The sequence below is a fragment of the Rattus rattus genome, chromosome 13 (genome assembly GCF_011064425.1).
Source record: "Rattus rattus isolate New Zealand chromosome 13, Rrattus_CSIRO_v1, whole genome shotgun sequence".
NCBI classification, from domain to species: Eukaryota; Metazoa; Chordata; class Mammalia; order Rodentia; family Muridae; genus Rattus; species Rattus rattus.
In genome coordinates, this window is record NC_046166.1 from 48,190,907 (window position 1) to 48,209,858 (window position 18,952).

At 37.8% G+C, this 18,952-nt stretch overlaps 1 protein-coding gene across 3 annotated transcripts in view; it reads right to left on the reverse strand.

Moving 5' to 3' along the window:
• Tusc3 (tumor suppressor candidate 3) overlaps positions 1–18,952 on the reverse strand; it is a 142,018-nt gene that overhangs the window by 10,351 nt on the left and 112,715 nt on the right. For all 3 annotated transcript variants that reach the window (XM_032919426.1, XM_032919424.1, XM_032919425.1), the window contains 2 exons: positions 5,561–5,624; positions 1,265–1,339 (listed from right to left, as the gene is read on the reverse strand). In XM_032919426.1, the coding sequence (XP_032775317.1) occupies positions 1,265–1,339; positions 5,561–5,624 (139 nt within the window). The remainder of the gene's footprint in view (positions 1–1,264; positions 1,340–5,560; positions 5,625–18,952) is intronic.

The following is an 18,952-nucleotide window of genomic DNA, read 5'->3' on the forward strand; positions in this document are numbered from 1 at the left end:
TAGCTCTTACTGTAATTTAGATCAGAGGAAAGAACATCAATATATAAGCACATAAAAAAGGTTTGACCATCCCGAGAGCAGTATTCTAAAGACAGCATTTATTGACATCATGTTTAAGACAGTAAGCTCATATCTGAGATTCAGTATATTAGAGAAGAATCATCAGGGGAACGCTGAAGCCAGGCCAACTCTACACTGTCTCCATGCATTTCAATACTTCATGACGTTAAGTACTCAGAAGTCCCTATGGCTCTTTAGCACTCTTATAGTACCCTAAGGAAAACGAAGTCACCATTGGCTCTTCAATAGTACTCTAAGGAAAACAAATCTAGGTTATTTTAAATATTTTAATTAATATTCTTTTGGGGACATATGTGCTTTTTATATCAAAATTTAGGTGAAACAAGTTCAAGGATTATAAAATAAAATGGGGCACTGCACACTGTAACTATATCTGCTGAATTAATTGTTTTAGAAAACTATGACATTAACTATCAAAAGCTACATGGCAGGAAACCCTCCTCAAGTTCTTGCCCATTCCTGACCTACCATTATCTGGGCAGAAGACAGTCCCCAGACACTCTGTTCTGCTTGTAACAGTACCTATTACCTCTTTCCTACAATCCTTTGAAAGTGAACAGTCCCATCAAAGGATAAAGGTTTACTCGCTTAAACTGAAAACCCGACGTCTGACAGGGTTGTAAATCGTAGGAAAGCAGTAACAGCTAAGTCCTTGGAAAAGGCAGTTCTTGTCTTTCCCGGAACAGAGACTCTCATGTGCTCTTAAATGTCAGTAAAAGATGTGAGGGACTAGACACTAATCAAGGGTCTGTGCACAAAAGATGCTTCAGCAGCAGCTCCTGTTTCTGCACTGGCTTCCCTGAGATGTCTGAGTCTCCTGACATAAAAATATATTACTGCCAATAAAATCTCTCAGGACTGTCCATCTGTGCAGTGAGGATGTCCCAGCAGACACCAACTGTAGCAGAAATGGGCCAGAGCAGCCCTGACAGAGTGACTCCACCTCCCTCTCCCATGCATGGAACTGGCAGGAAGCACCTGAATACCATTTTGGAAAAACCGTTTTAAGTTCATTCTCACATACAGCCAATAAAGAAACGAATTAAAACAAAAGCTTAACTTCCTGCAGCATAGACTGCTTCTTACGGAAGGCTGTGTTTAGGAAGGGCTGTTCTGTTTCCCCTTTGAATGAAATATTTCCTAAGACAAAAACAGAACAACAAATACAGCAGTATCAACTCACTCCGTCTTTTCCCGACATCCCCTTTGGAAGTTGCTGCTTCATTTAGAAGAACCATCCCCATGGTGATAGCAGCATCTACAGTAGTTGTCAAGGAAACCACAGACAGGTGCGAATAAAATCTGCTATTCTTTTTTCCTGAATCTAAATATAATGTTCCAGAATGGTTAAAGGACAAATGTGAGCAGGACAATCAATTCTTTGTATATTGCAATTACCAATCTTTGAGTTTGCCTTAATTTTCCAGACTTTCATAACATATGAATTATACAGTTTTAAAAAAACAGTTATAAAATTTCAGTTTTCATAAAATAAATATTTTTAGTTACAGTAGCACACGTTACTGGCAATTCTAGAATATTAGAATGTATTTATAATTCCTTTTTAAATTTTTCTCATTTTCATAACATATCTCTTCATATACATGTAGTTTTTCTTGAATTTCAAAAATATTACTTCACAGATTCTACCTGGCTCCTGTAGCAAGGACAGTTAATTATATAAGCCTTATATAATCAAGTAAGTATATGATGTTATAATCTAACCAACCTAGATGGACCTGGATCCTGACATTTTAAGCATGAACAACGGCCATGCTAGTAGGTTTCTGTATTCATTGTCAACTTGTCTGGGTTTAGAGTCACCAAGAGCCAGCTTGAGCCCCACCTATGAGAGTGTTGCACATCTCTCAGAGGGTTATTGGAACACAGAAGACCCACCCTGCATGTGCGCAGCACCGCTCTATGAGCTAGGATCCCAGAGAGAATGAAAATGAAAAGGTAACGGAGCCGGCCGAGCCCAGCACTGATCTCTCTGTTTTCTGAGGGCAGATGCAGTGTGACCAGCTGCATCACATCTTGCTGACATGATTCCATGTCACTTCAAAAACAGTGGGTTAAATCACACCCTTCTTTAGGTTGCTCTTCTGAGATAGTTCATCACAGCAACAAGGGAAAGGACACCATTCCTCTACTCATTATGGACTTACAACTCATGGGTTTCCTCAGGACACTCAAAGATGCCAGGCGTTAGAGCGATGGGATCAACTTCTTAAATCAATCTTGTCATGCTAGTAAAACACTTTTAATAATATCTATTCCTAAGATTTTGGAACTCACCAATTCTGGAAATATGTAGTATGAATCTGTTTAAGGTCTAATAACTAAAAATTTAGGGAAAAATAAAATAAAAGAATGTTAGCTCAGATTTTCTTCCATTTCCTTACTTAAGACTCTCTTGTCTTCGTTTTCCCTATTGTGTATGTGAACACAGCACCGCCAAGTCTGTTGATTCATCCCTAACTAGCAAAAGCACAAACTACCCCTGGACGATGTCAGATAGTTAGGGAGAGTAGACATTCCCAGACTGAGGTAGTTGACACAGAAAGAATATTTATATAACAACTTAGCCAGGTGTATTATTCGTATTGAGTTTGTCCCAGGACTCATTACTCAATGTTTAGATACTAATTAATATCCAACTCTTCACGTTACTCTTTTATGTTAAGATGTCCTCTCTGTATAAATGATTTTCAAATTATTCCAGCTATGATAGCCTTGGAGCTTTTTCTGGAAAAATAAACTAGCAAATAAGCCAATCTTCGTTAGCTGCTGAACAGGTGAGTCCGCCAGCCTGGGAGTGCTGCCTGCCCTTCCCACACTGTCATACAGCAGCTACAAAGACGGTTATTTGCCAGTTTATTTTCAACTCGGCTTTCAAGAGAGTCCTAGCACACAGGCCTGAGTCCCCTGAAGTCTGAACATCACTAAAGTCCTGAGTCGCAGAGTTCCTGTTCTGTTATGAAAACTGTTCTGCAGAGCTGATGTGAGAGTCTACAGACTGTACCGATTCATTAACTGTAAAATGTTTTGGACAATCTACCTGTATGAACGCCTCAATCTGTACTCACAGAGTGGCAATGGTACATATGGAAAATGGATTAAAACTCGTATCATCTGCTCTGCTCACAGGTGGGCTTCTAGCGCTCAGCTTCACTTCTGTTGTCATTATTAAAAAAACACTTACGTTGCAAATGGATATGACTGATTATGATCCTTAAGGAAGTTTTATTTCAATTTTAATCTTTTTCTCTAACATTCATTTACACTCATATATAAATTGTAACCTACACATTTACATGTACTATTTGATCACACTTTTGTAAAAGCTAAAACTGTAAAATTCTTAGAATTATGTATGTACTAAAACTAACACTAATAATATTCATTTCACAATTATAACTGGTAAACAGCTATTCTTAAATCTGTCAATAAAATCGAGGGGAAAGTGATAAAACACCTAACTCTATGATGTTAATGAACAAAAAGACATATAAAAAAGTTTCAGGGTCAAATGATACATAGGTAAACCCACCAATGTAGATTTGTGTTTATGAACACGCAGATACAATCTCAACGGAGGTATAAGGCTGTGCAATCTCTTCCATACAGGGATTCCTAACTATTCCTGACATTACTTAGTATAATGTAAAATATGAAAGAACAGTAGGCTTAATATACAATTGACAAAGGCTTTTCTATATCACAAGAACAAGGTCTCTCGATTCTTTTGTGGCCTCCAATGGGCCACAGTGAGCACAGTTGTATTCTGAGACAATCATGACTGCAGTAAAAGCACCTTCACCTTCTCCTGTACCACTTTCCTTAGCGTGGATGGCTTACTGAGCTGTGGCCGGGGCCATTCTAATTACCCAGTATAGCTCTAGCAACCAGCTTTTGTTAACTGATTGAACTTGTTCTTTGACAGCTTGATACATGTATTTTATATATAGCTTACTCTCCTCCCTGCAAGTGTCCTATATAGATATCTTTCTGTTTTATTTTGTAACCCAGTGGGTCATTCATGTGATCACAGGTTTGGAACCCCGAGGGCACATAAATAAAGACAATGGCAGTCTATCTCACAATCCATCAGTTGCCAACAGTTCACCAGGAAGAGAACTCATGAACTCCTCCCTAATGTATAATTGATTCCAACTTTTCATGAGCAGAACCAATATCCATGGACACTCATCTAAAGCACTCAATCTGGACGTCAGAATACACGTTGCCCGGGTGACCACCTTACTTGACTTACTTATTCCAGTATTTCAGATCCACCCTGTAAAATGTGTGCAGGGTGCTTAGTCCTTCTCACATCATTTCCTCAAACCACTACAGAGAGCTAAGTGCACTTCGCTTTCCTGTTCCTGTGTTAACAAAACTGGAGCAGGATGAAGAACAGCACAGTGACAGTGAATATAAATCTGTAGCCTATGACACTAGGCTGCTTTCTCTTGGGCTAAAGCCATGCTTTGTATAAAGCAACCTCATCTAATGATGTGTTTTACATAAAAAAAAAAAAAGTACTCAGACCAATTATTGCAAGCCAAAAATGTCAGTAGACCACTATGGGGAAAATTTAAAAAGAAATTTCAAAATTCATTTCTGAAACTTTTATTAGCTTTAATAAAACTAATGGTTAAAGTACACTCCCTAAACCTCTTACCAGTTCTGTCTAGAGTAGGAATACCCAGAACTAAGAAAGAAAGAACTACTGTGAGAATAAAGGGTGGAGACTTTAAATTGCCTTATGTATTACTGCTAAATCTGTACGGAAGACTTCACACTGCTCGTGAAGGGTCTGTCTATGCTAAATCTCAGCCTGACCCCAATGACCCAGGAAATGAAACCTTGGAAAATTCCTGGCATGAAGTGATGGAAGATCTACATCTAGCTGCTCACTTCTCACTATGTATGCCTCACGGTTGAGAAACTCTCCACTTAGAGAAAGTCACAGTCATTTGACCAATCAAGTGTATTACTGCATTCCATTTGTGACCAGTGAGATTCCAAGTAGAACACCACAATCTTACACTTTATGTGTGCTACCGCGTCTAGCTCGCAGACAGAAAGGAGTATCTTTTTGTACCACCTTGGAGATCAGATGCACAATTTGCCCTGCCATTAAGCTCCCATTACAAGAAAATTCTGCAAATACACACACTCCCATCCCACAAACACCACTCACGCCACGCTACAACCCAGGCACTGATAATAATGCAGCTTAAAAATCAATACTTTGAAATTTAATAGCCAATAGAGAAAAGATATTTAAAACCTGCAAATAATTCAGGGTAACAGAAACTACAGTGTGGCAGGAAATAATTACATAGAAACTAGAAACTCAGTGTAAAAATCAATATACTTTAAATGTCTTGAAATTTACTCCCAGACAAACTGTGATTTGTTAGCACCAGTTTCTTCTTTACCTGCTCAGTTCCAATATTTTAAAGGATACTCAGTACTAGAATGATGTGCGACTCTGCCACAAACTGCGCCTGGCTGCTGCCATGAATGTAGCTCTGAAAAGGAAGAAAAGAAACAGAACTCACAAATGGGGACAGTAATTGCGTCACAGTTTTCTCAGGTGGGTAACCTATACAGTCATCTACCAATTCAATTCCTATGTATAATTCTTTTGAATAAATTTTAGTTAACCATGAATACATTGGATGTTATTATAAACTATAGAAAACAACTTGATATAAAAAGTCATATTACATGTATAACCATTACTTATTAACAGCTTTACTATACACACAAGTACACACACACAGCAAGGGCTCTACCAGAGTTCCCTGTAAAGAGACAAAATTAACTATCACACAAGTAACTTTAGAGTTTATTGTTTTAAAATTGACCTGCAAAATGTCCAGCCATTCTTTCCTACATCACCAATATTTGGAAGATGGAGTTTAACTTTAAAAGGCACACATCATGAATCCCAACGCACTCTGTTATAATCCCTCATGAAAATTGGTGGTTTCTGTAGTGAACTTTTCTTTTTAATATTTTTATAATACATTTCATTATGACCTTCTCATATGTATGTCACTGTACTCTTGTCTGTACACTGACAAGCCATGCCAAATGCCCTCCCCTGTCCTCTGTACCCCATATTGCTCTTGTACCCAAATAGTTTCCCTTTCTAGAGAGTTGTTTAATGGTCCTTGTCTAAGATTTCCACATTGAAGAAAAAAATACCATCTTGTAATACAAATATGAGTCCTTCTTTTCATATCATATATAGTGCATAATGTATCGTTTGAGTTCTAAGAGGTCACCCAGTTTATTTTGTTAATCTGATTTCATGACAATAAACACAGCAGGGTTTAGTGTGTGCTGATAAGGAACAGGCTGAGGTGCCAGTCATTCCTCCCGGGTTACCCCAGGATAAGCTGTAAAATACATTCAATCAGGGGCTCAATGAGACGCTTCTGAAGGTCTTTCTGAAGTAATGTTTGTATTTTGTCATCAGGGTTGGTTTTGCTACTTTGTATTGTTTGTGCACACAATGTGTTGTGGGTAGAGGAATGAATCAGGGACACCTGTGCAAGTCAGAGGACAGCTCTATGGAGTCACTCTTTCCTTCCACCTTTGCTTGGGGCCAGGGTTCAAACTCACATCACTAGACATGCTCTTTAAAAGCTCTTACTTGCTGAGTAATCATGTCTATTTTCTCTCTCTCTCTCTCTCTCTCTCTACACACACACACACACACACACACACACACACACACACACACACACACCCATCCCGACCTAAATCATCTTTGTTTCTCTGTCTCTTTCTCAGCAGTCCTCAGCAGAGTGGCCTCATCTGCAGGTGTGTGGCTGTGTTCAGATGCATTCTTTAACAAGCACAGTCTCAGGAAAGTCCCTCTACCTGTCAGTTCTTGTTCATATACTTATTTCTAAAGGCCTCTCATTTATATTCACTGCTGACTATATTTAATGTTCTCATATGGAGACTAGTGTAACTTTGAGAAGGTAATCTAACTGCTAACCATACAGCCCTGGATTCTCACAAACACGTGAAAGTGGGTGAAATTATTACAAGAAGAAAAAAAAAAACAGCACAGCAAATATAATACTAAAAAGTATAGTTGACATCATGTTTGACTACAGTTAAAGCATATGGTTTTATTCTATTAATTTAATCCTAACAATAACAATTATATCTCTAACAGTATAGTACTAATTACTATTTATGGTTATTTATGCTTCTGTGTGAGGCACTTACGAATTCCACATGAAGCATGCAGAGAAGCTTCAAGAGCCCTGTAGCATTAGCACGATGGTTTATCACAGCCGTTTTATAGATGAGAGGTGATGAAATCTCTAGGTGTTCATAAGCTTTGGGAATTAAACTTTGGTCTCTCTGCTTTAAAACCTGGGCATTTATTTGTTATCGTCTGCTGTTATTTGCTAATTATGTGAGAAGAATGTACGTTTTCCTATATTAATATTTTATCTAGCAAATAAAATAGTTACCTGTCATCTCCCTATGATAACCAGATAGGAATTTAAAATAGATAGGATAAAACTTAGGAACTTAATTCTTTACTCCACACTGTACAACTAGTAAATGACACCAACAGAGATTAGACATATCTTCTGTAAATAGCCCTTACTTGGCATTCAGGTAAGAATCACTGAATCCTAAAGAAAAGAAAGTCAGTATTTATGCAACTGCCTAAAGTACCTGGATGTATCAGTTAGGCCCAAATGTATGTAACAACCATAAGGCACTCTGCTTATTCTAGAAGGATAAAATGGAAAGAAATTCAGACATTTTTAAAGTGAGTGGTTTAAAATTTTCCTGCTTGTTCTAAGCTACAGAATCTTCTCAAATCAAGCTTACAGTCACTGGGAAGCCCACACAGCCAAATCTCAAAGGCACTGTTGAGAAAGAAGCGTTTCTCAAACTTGCTTCACTTAATCCCTTCCTATACTGGATCACCCTTTCCTTTATAATGGTTCTGTTGCTTCCCTAGATCCTCTTCCTCAGGGTTATGGCAGTCCTTGTTGTCAATGCCCAGATACCTCCAAACTCTTGGGTGCCTCAGAGATCCATATGTTTAGCCATTCTCTGCACCTAAGCACTTCAGTTAGCAAATCTGAGTGCAGGGCTCTCACATGTGCACTCCGATTAGCCAACCATCTGTTCCACCTTATCCAGTTGTTATTAATAGACACCAGCACCCGGAGGGCTGAAACAAACTTCCCATACACTTTCCTTTATGTTCCACAATGTTCAGTTTCTCTTATCTCCCGAAACAGCAACTTGACTACTCAGCTGTTCAGTCTGAAACCTTGAAATCCTTCTTGTATCCTTTTCCCCTTCCTTTCCTCTCTCCCATGCATCCAGTCATCCCCAATTCAGTGTTCGTCAGTACTTACAGCAGGAACTGGCAAAAATGCCTAAGGAATAAATTCCAAGACTTCCTGTCAGTCAAGTATCCATGGCCTCTTGCTGAGATTACGGCAGACTTCTTCATTTCCTCCGCCTCTACACTATCACTGTATCTGTCAGTCAAGCTGACCCTGGTTAAAGCACATCAGATCCTATCATTACCTTGCTCAGAACCTTCAGTGCTTTCCAAGGTGTGAGCAAGAAACATCTAACCACAGAATCAAGTTTCCAGTCACATCGCGGAAAACTTGTGCCATTATTTATATGTACAACAAGAGCCAAAAAAAAAAAAAAAAAAAAAAAAAAAACCAAAAAAAAAAAAAACCAAAAAACAAAACAAACAAACAAACAAAACAAAACAAAACAAAAACAAAAACCCAAGAAGAGAAAAACAAACCAGCAAAGCTCATGTGCTCGGATCTTGGGGTTTTCAACTCCCATAATGGACGTGTAGCACTGTGGCACCACACAATGTCCTGAGTCTGTAAGGATGTACGTACCTTGCCATAAACAAGTCAATTAAACCCAATCATCTCCCTTTAGAAAGGGAACAGAATATTCCTCAATAGGATTCCATAAACTGAAGTACAAGAACACTCTATTAAGTTATTAATAGAGTATCTGTCTCTCTATAGCAATGGGAAGAGAAGAGAAATGGGAGAAAGAAGACAAGGACGCTGTCAAGTTTAGCCCAAACAACTGGAAACGTCAAGATGCTGTTCCCTGAGATAGGAAAAACTGCACATTCTGGAGTATAAAAGAAAAATACTCAGGCATACACCACTAATGTCGCTTTTACCATGAAAACTTTTAATTAACATGTTTAAGTACTTACAGCTAATAAATTGTATTTTTCATCTGAAAGTAGTGAGTTGAGCTGATACTGTGCAAAGGTGAAACTCAGAATCCTGTACAACCAGTTGGTTGACCTTCACTGATCATTTTTATTCCTCAAAATTATGTTAAGACCAGAAGCAACATGATATTTTAGGATTTAATTAATTTGGTTTTTTAATGAGTAAGTAATATGCATTACACATTCAAACTCCAAGAACATGGCTAGTAAGCTTCAACACTGAGAGGAGTGGCCCCACTGAAAAGCACACGGCAAAGAAAGAGAAAAGACAAATTCAAATTCTACAAATCTCTCCAGAAACTCACCTGACATTCTACAGATGTGCTTCCTTATGACTATAATTCGAATTAAACTACCAGACATGGATTTTTATTAAAGATTCACTTATTTTATATATGTGAATACACAGTTGCTGTCTTCAGACATCCCATGAGAGTGCACTGGATCCCATTACAGGTAGTTGTGAGCCACCATGTGGTTGCTGGGAATTGAGCTCAGAACCTCTGGAAGAGCAGTCAGTGCTCCTAACCACTGAGCCATCTCTCCAGCTCCCCCATATACAGATTTAAGCTGGGACTAAAGGTTTCTATTTAACTGATGCATGCACTTTCAAGCATAAAAAGAAAGAATATCAAGTCATGATTCTTTAAAGCTAACACAAGGTTTCATTTACATATTTTCCTCATGTTGAAGAGAGAAAAGAAGCTAATTGTGATATATTCTGAAATGTATAGTTAACTTAGGTTTATAAAGGTAATGACTTTGAGTATCTTTGTAAAAAAGTGCAATGTATTTGCTATTGCACATAATTTCTCAGACACAGAGATTCTGTTTACTTAGTGAGTGTACTGATTACTTCAAAGGACATGTAACATAAAGTTAAAATAACGTACACTTATCAAGGTTTATTTAAAGCCTACTCATATTCAAAACAAAAAATCAACAGCTTTATTTTTACTATGACAAGTTGGCTTTATTGCAGAAATGCAAGATCTATGTATATATAAACATACACAAATCAAAATGTAACCCAACATATAAACGGACTCAAGGATATATAGCACATGATAATCTCATTAGACACAGAAGCAGTCTCTGACAAAATCCAGCATCCCTTTGTTAATAAAAAAAGTCCTGTGTGAGCTAGGGATATGGGGACATAACAATGTAGTAAAGCAAGATACAAGAAGGTCATAGTCAAAATTATGCTTAACAAAAAGCCAAAGCACTTCCTCTAAAATCAAAACTACAAATGTCTACTCTCTCTACTGCTGTTCTGTACTGTTCTTGAAGTGTTAGCTAGACCAGTAAGTGAAGGAAATACATGAGATACAAAGATAAAAAGAAGATATCAAAGTAGAGTTTACATGATTATGCTGTTTTTATTATTACAGCTCTACAGTATAACTTAAAATCAGGGATGATAGTACCATCTGCAAATCTTTTAATACTGAGTATTGCTTTGAGCATCTTGGTTTTTTGGTTTGTGTGTGTGTGTGTGTGTGTGTGTGTGTGTGTGTGTGTGTGTGTGTGTGTGTGTGTGTTTCCCTATGACACTTAACATTGTTTTTCTGTGAATTCACATTTTCTGTGAAAAATTGTGTTGGAATTTCAATGGTGATTATGTTGAATCTATATATTATTTTTGATAGGATGACCACAATATTAATTCCACCAATCTATGAGTCCCGTAAGTCTTTCGGCCTTCTGGTATGTTCTTTAATGGGTTACAATTTTTATTATGCAAGCCTTTCACTTACTTAGATATTTTTAAGACTATTGTAATAGCATTGTTTCTGATTTCATCCTCAGTATCTTGTACGTGTGTCACTTGTATATAGAAAGGATAATAATTTTTTTGTTAATACTTTGATGAATTGGTCAGCTATAGAAGATATCTGGTGAAGCCTTTAGAGTCGTTTATATATATAATCATATAAATTAATCAACTTTAAGTTGGCTGAGCAAAATATAAAGATATATGGGTTATATTATTTTATTAATTTGAATATTTCTCCCCTCTCAGTCATAGGACTCAAATGGAAAAACTGTTGTCCACTGGCTTATACATAATATTAGACAAGTAAGAACAGACTATGTCTTGGTTAAATTCTTTGTACCAGAAAAAAAATTTCCTTTTAATTACTCAATCCTTCTGTATCAAGCTGATATCACATGTGTAAATAAAAGATAAGGATAACAACTGTCTTAGGAGCCTCAACAGAATCTGCTTCAGGTGAAGATATTTTGGAACAAAGTTGAATATTACCCTCAAGAAGACCAAAACATTGTAAAATAAATTTACAAGCTGGCATCTATTCCCTTTCCTAAAGTCTTTACTAGAAAAAATAAATCTCTTTAAACCAGTTTCTAGATATGTAATTTTTATTGTCTTCATTTGTATACATGTATCTTATTTTTAAAGAAATCTACAATATCGAGGGCAAACAAAGCCTGGTGTGTACCACATGGCTCTAAGTACTCAGGCTAATCTGTTAACACCAAGCCATGGCCAAAGTCAAAAGATAGAACTAGTTAGACAATTTTAGGCTTTACTCAAGTAATAATTTATCTTATTTCAAGGTCAAAAAAAATCACAGAATATCTTTACTCCGTCCTTCCTTTGAGTCTTTGAGATAGGGCCTCAGATAGCCCAGGGTAACTAGCCTTGAACTCATGTCACTGGGTAGAGGAAATGATGGCCTTGCACTCCTGGCCCTTGTGTTTGTAACCCATGTGCTGGGACTTCAGGTTGTACTACTGTGCCTGGCTTGTTCCTTCCTTTTCTTTAAAAACACATTATGGCAAAACAAGCCAAGAGCTGGTCAAACTCTGTTGGCATTCATTCTCACCCTCTTCATAAACTGTCTAATCTCTTATAGTTTTCAGTACACCATGAATGTCGTCATCTTTGAAGGCATGTAAAGTACTCCAGTGAATGCCTTACCAGTTGCATTCCTGTATTTACCAACACAAGGGCAACTTAGACTTGAAATCTAGAATTAAAAGCTAAGAATATCAGCTTGTGATTTTGAGTTCTCTTTATCAGTATAGAAATATATGGAAAAATAGGTAGCTTTCTGGCATTTAATCTTAAGGGTATTTGAAATCCATTTTGGTTGCTCAAGAGTTTCTATTAGGAGAACCACAGAATTGCTGACCACACAGCCTATATAAAATGAGTGATGTTTTTCTTTGAAGGTCAGAATTGATTATGTTTATAATGTACCTCAGGTTGCTCAGATTGCCAAATCAAATGAACAAACAAACAAACAAACAACCTACAAGCCTGACTGAGAGTCCGGCTGGAGACTGAAAAGTTCAAGGAAGAGGTAGCAGTGGGACTGGCATGTAAGGGGCAATGCCCTTGCCTTGTTTTCAAGACAGCCATCTCTCTCCACACTACATGGCTCTCACATGAATTCCTTGAACTGTCAGGTGCCCGAGTGTGTGGTGGAGTGATGGTCATCCTTTCTGCTCACTGGCGCCACCTTAAAGTCCTTTCTTCATGACCTTCCCATCTCTACTTCCTGAAAACACAACGTCTAAATAGAGCTAACCGGGGGCTGTTGTTTATATGTCAGCCTACACTCTTGTGCTAAGAGAACAATTTAAGGCATGCCATCTGCTAATTCCATTTTAAGACAGCATTCCCAATCACCATCTACTAGAAATGTAGTTTGACACTGATCCTGAAATTCTTTTGTGTGACAAGTTATACAGAAGAAAAGAAATAATATTCTTTCCTTTTTAGTTTCTTAGATATTTACTAAAGGTCAAGAATGGATACTTTTGTTCTGTAAAGTCCTGACAGACAAGGGACTGCACATTTTTAAAAACTTTAAAGGAAGCTAAGAACGCCCCACTGTGTGTTCCTGCCTAAGGCAGAGCCAACTGAGCCTTTATATAGCTGTCTCCTGAGAGGCTGTGGCCAGAGCCTGACAAATACAGAGGCGGATGCTCACTGTAACCACTGAACTGAGAATGGAGGAGTTAGAGAAAGGACTGGAGAAGCTGAAAGGGTTTGCAACCCCAATCGAAGAACAACAATATCAACCAACTGAGTACTAACTCCCAGGTACTAAACCATCAACCAAAGAGTACATATAGAGGGACCCATGGCTCCAGCCGCATAGGTAGTAGAGAATGGCCTTAACTGGCATCAATGGGAGGAGAGGCCCTTGGTCCTGTGAAGGCTCGATGCCCAGTGTAGGGGAATGCTAGGGTGAAGAGGTGGGAGGGGGTTGGGTAAGCACCCTCATAGAAGCAGAGGGAGGGGAATAGGATTGGGGGTTGTGGAGGGGAAAATTGGAAAGGAGTAATATTTGAAATGTAAATAAATAAAATATCCAATAATAAAAGAAAAAGTATAGAGGAATGTTATGAAGGCATGCAAGCAGGCGGGGCTGAGGACACATCCTGGGTCATCAAGATCACTACTTAAAGCAAGCTGCCATTCCGCCCCTTTATGCTGGTAAAGACTCCCTTATCCTCTCCACACTTCCAGTCCTATCCTTGGAGGCTTCTTTGTGGTCCTCAAATCACATCACCTTCTCTAGGCAGGATTAGTTTTCATAGGCAGCTGCACTGCACAGCAGATGAGCTGGAGATAATGACACAGCTAGGTCAAGTCCTTCTGGGTTTGTTTAAAAGAAGAGGAACAAATAGGTATTATCTACTTTCAGTGTTTGATTTCCCTAGCGGTTGTCCACACCGTGTGCTTAACTTTCCATGCATTTCTTTACATAATTGGTTCAAACTAAAAATGACAGAAACGATCCATGAAAACTAGGATTACCTTCAATTATCTGCCACGAGACATACAGTGCAGCTGCACACTGTTAGTGATAACCATGAATCCATTGCTACCTAAAAGTATAGTGGATCTTTTTATTAGTCTTCCAAGCTGAACTCCTTACATGACCCAACACACTGTGGGATGTTAAACATTTACCTGGCTTAGGCATAACTCCCAAAGGGTTCCATAATTGTGACATTCTACTTGATGTCTAAAAAGGTTGATCACATACCTTAAGCAAGCATTTCTCATAAGAAGTCTCAGTTATGTGTACATTAAATTGACCTGATAGACTTTCTTAAAACAAACAAACAAATGAACAAACATACTTTAGGTTTCTACCCACAGACCAAGATAAGAAACAGGTGGTAATGGGGGAGAATTTGCATTTCATTTTGTTGGGAGGATTTCTAGAAAATAACAGTACTTAACCATGTATTTTAGAAACTCAGAAGAAACATTTTACTAGTATGCCTTTTCACACAATGAAAGAACGTCTTTGCAAAAGAAGGAATTCAAGATAGATATAGAGTAATAGCAACAAATTTAAATCAACAATAGGAAACTCCTTGACACTAACCAGGGAGGTAATATTGGGGTTTCTATTGCTGTGATGGAACACCATGACCAATAAGCAAGCTGGTTAGAAATGGCTTATTCAGCTTACACTTCTACACTACCCTTCACCATTGAAGGAAAGCAGGAAGGAACTCACAGAGCAAGAACCTGGAGGCAGCAGATGATGGAGAGGTCATGGAAGGGTGTTGCTTGCAGACTTGCTCAGCCTGCTTTTTACAGAACCCAGGAGCACCTGCCCAAGGATGTCACCACCCGTAATGGGCTGGGCCCTCCTTTGTCAATCACTAATTAAGATAATGCTTTATATTACAAAATAATTTCCACAGCTGAATCTTCTGGAGTTATTTTCCCAACTGAATTTCTCTTCTCTCAGATGACACCAGTTTGTGTCAAGCTGACACAAAACTATCGAGCACAAGTATCAACAAATAATATTCATGAATCTCCAAAAATTCTGATTGCAGTCATCATGTTTGGTATCAGATGTTCCAAAATAGTATAAGAGACAGTGAAAATGGCAGGAAGTCTGTAACCAAGACTATGCTGAGTTGGGACCCACAGGTAGACTAGGAGCTCTTCATAGAACACTTGGAAAAATTCACTGTCAGCTGAGCTTTTGTCCCAGGTCAGGCAGGGTCTAATTCTGATCCCTCTACATAAATCTGCTGGCCTAAATATGTAAGTAAAGAACTATCCCGCCTTCTAACTTTACCTGAACCACTGAATCAAACTAGCTGGACATGTACTATGAGTAGAAAAAGGAAAAAAAAAGGGGGGGGACAAATAACAAAGAAACTTTACTGGAGAGATTTTAAGCAGAATGAACCTTACTTAAATGGCCAGAAGCCTGTCTCTCCTGAGACAGCCAATAAAGACAGGCAGGGATAGAAGACTTAGGGAGAACATAACGCACCCTGGGCTGAAGGTGCTGGAGACAGTTGGAGAAATGAGCTATCATTGTTCTCCCCCTTTGAACAAAACAGGAGGTGGAGCCCTGTGAAGCCTTCTGTCTACAGATGAGAGACAAGAGAAAGAAGACATAATCAGAGGAAGAACATTTCAAGTGCAAGGCACATCTTGAAAGGTTACTCTTTGAGTCACCTTCTAAAGAGTTTGAACAAAAACATTGTTGGTAACGTTTTCCTATACATACAGATCTCATTTTATTCAGGAACAAAGGAAAATTTGAAATGGACTACATATTTTCTTTCCTTACTCATGTAATTAAAAAAATAAAATAAAAATGCCTTCTTATACTCCTTTGCACTTCAATACCTAACTAAATAGCTAATGGTGTGAAATATTGATTATATGATCGATAATGCAAATGCTTTTATGCTTTGCCACATCAGGTATTATGACAAATATAATTGATTAAATTTTGAGTTCATATTTATTATGGAAAATAAATACTACAGGAATTTCTGTTTAATCCCAGGAGAACCAAGTATCTAGCGAGCAATCTACTACTGAACCAAATTCCTAAGCTTGTATTTCCCTTTTCTTATGTACCTGTACATATGGAGGGCTGGGATATTCTCAGTACGCACCTTACAGTGTTTGGATAATTCTCTCTTGGGCACAAGCATGTGAGTAAGGAACAGTGCTTCGGTGGTCAGGCAAATTATTTTTTAACAGTAATTGTTTTATAGTAACTGTTAGATGGCTCACGAACCATTACTCACATTTCTACTTCTCTAAGAGTATAGCAGTGAATATAATAATCATCTTCAAGAAAAGTCTCATCTCCTTATTAAAGGAATTGTGATCCTACACCAAGCAGTATGGACTAGGCATGTTCCATAACTAACACGGCACTCAGTTTCCTCCCCTGTAATGTAAGTATTGAAGAGTTTCTAATTCTTATGACTGTTACAGGACAATACACACCACTGCTAGAGTGTTGGTTACTTGGGTACGTCTCTGAACATAGAGAAACTGAACTACTGTCTACCAGAAGCTTCACACATTGACTAGTATCCATGTGACACAAGAGACATTGCATATTACTGGAGGAGAAAATTAATCATTGCTATTACCCAGTTACACATCCAGGGACTTAAGATAGATGGAGACAATAGTGACACAGGCATTATGGTAGTATTCCACTAGTTTTTGACTAGGTTTAAGGCCCAGTCTGGGATGAAGTCTATACCTGACACTGCTAATGTGGTCAATAACCTGAGTCCTGGGCTTGGGGGAAAACCTAATACCATTATTCTGTCAAAGAGCCCCAAAATAAAATGACTCTTGTCAACATATTTCTATACATATAGAGCAAACAAGCTTCTTCTTGCAGTAAATGTTAATTAACGAAGAGATCTACAACAGGATAATGTGGAAAGAGTAAAATATTTTAGAACATTCAGTCCTAAATGGGATAGCATTATCACACCCTTCTATCGAGGCTCCTCTCTGCAGAAATGGGGTCAGGAAATCTGAAGAGCTAGAAAGGAGAGGTGGCTCCAATGAAACAGCATGCTCTCTATACAAAGCAATAAATGAATGTGAGTTCAGACTATGGACAAGATCTGTACAGATTTAAACCAGACACAGCCCCAACACTGACTTAGTAAAGTAGATACAAAGTGACATGCCTAATCAATGACTCTCTCTGAAGGAGAGTCACTGTATACATCAGCCGCACTCCAGGGCAAGTCCCATGACCAGGAATAGTTGATGAACACACAAAAGATACCATGATTTTGTGGTTTTAGGTATACTTTTTATCTAATTAATATTTAATTTTTCTTGTTTTGTTTTTAGTTTATCTGTCTTGGTAGTTACTACTTTGTTGTCTTCTATTTGTTTTCTGAGAAAAAGAGAAAGACGTGACATTGGGTAGGTATGGAGTTAAGTAAGACAGGGAGTGAGTGAGAGAAGGGAATGGATAAGATTAAATTATATTTGATGAGAGAATTTTTAAATAAAATACATGAAAATATATCTTATAAAACCACATTAAGTAGAGTAACCTTTGTTGAAAACTGTAGTTTTACTTACTGTACAAATTACTTTCTCATATATGGCAGGTATATTATGAGGTACTTGCGATAAAATGGGGATGGACTTTGTCCTGGGAAAGATGGACAAAACTGACACTATGAAACCCTCCAATGTGTCTTTGGGAATGATGTAAGCTCAAGTGCCTATGTGGCTTTGAGAAAGTGCACTGTGAAGACTGAACAAACAGTGCTGAATGACTAAGTGCTCAGAGTTAGGAAAGGCAACAATTCTAGTGTAAAGAAGGTCCACGTAAACAGCATGGAGAACACACTTGGCTTCTGAGCAGATTTTAACAAAACACTCGGAAGAAACACACACAGAGCAAATGGAATAACATCTGGAGGAAAGCCTTAGGACAGGATATGTTTAAGGAATAATCAAAAGGCCATTATATATTGGTAAACATTTAATCTTCAAAGGATTGACTAAAAAGCAGAGAGAGAATATTCAAATTAACAAAATTAAGAGCCGAAAAGGGCAACGCAACAACAGACACTGAAGAAATTCATAGAACCTAAGAACATACCTTAAAAACATGCAGGCCAACAGATTAGAAAACCTAAAAGAAATGGATCATTTTCTTGATATATACTGCCTACAAAAGTTAAATCAAGATCAGATAATTAATTTCAATAGTCCTATAATCCCTAGTGAAAAAAAAAGCAGTGATTAAAAACCTTCCAACATCAACAACAATGACATGGCTAGATAGTTGTAGTGTATCTACCACATTTCCAAAAAGTTAACACTGATAGTCCTGAAATAATTATATAAAATAGAAAAAGAAGGGACGTTGCTCAATTCTTTCTATGAGGTCACAGTCACACTGATACTTTAGCCATATGTAGACCCAACAAAGAAAGAATTTCACACCAACTTCCCTCATGAAAATACATAAAAAAAATGCTCAATAATAGACTTGTAAATACATCAACAAATAAAAATGATCATCCACTATGATCCAGTAGAGCTCATCCAAGAGATGGTAAAACACATGTAAATCAACAAATGTAATCTACCATATAAGCAGACCGAAGACAAAAGATACATCATCTCATTCCATGCAGAAATACCATTTTCCAAATTCAATACTCCTTTTATTATAACAGACCTGGAGAAAGTATGAATGCAAGGGGCACACTTCAACTTTGTAGAAGCAGCACACAGACAAAAATCACCTTAAATACTTGAAGTCT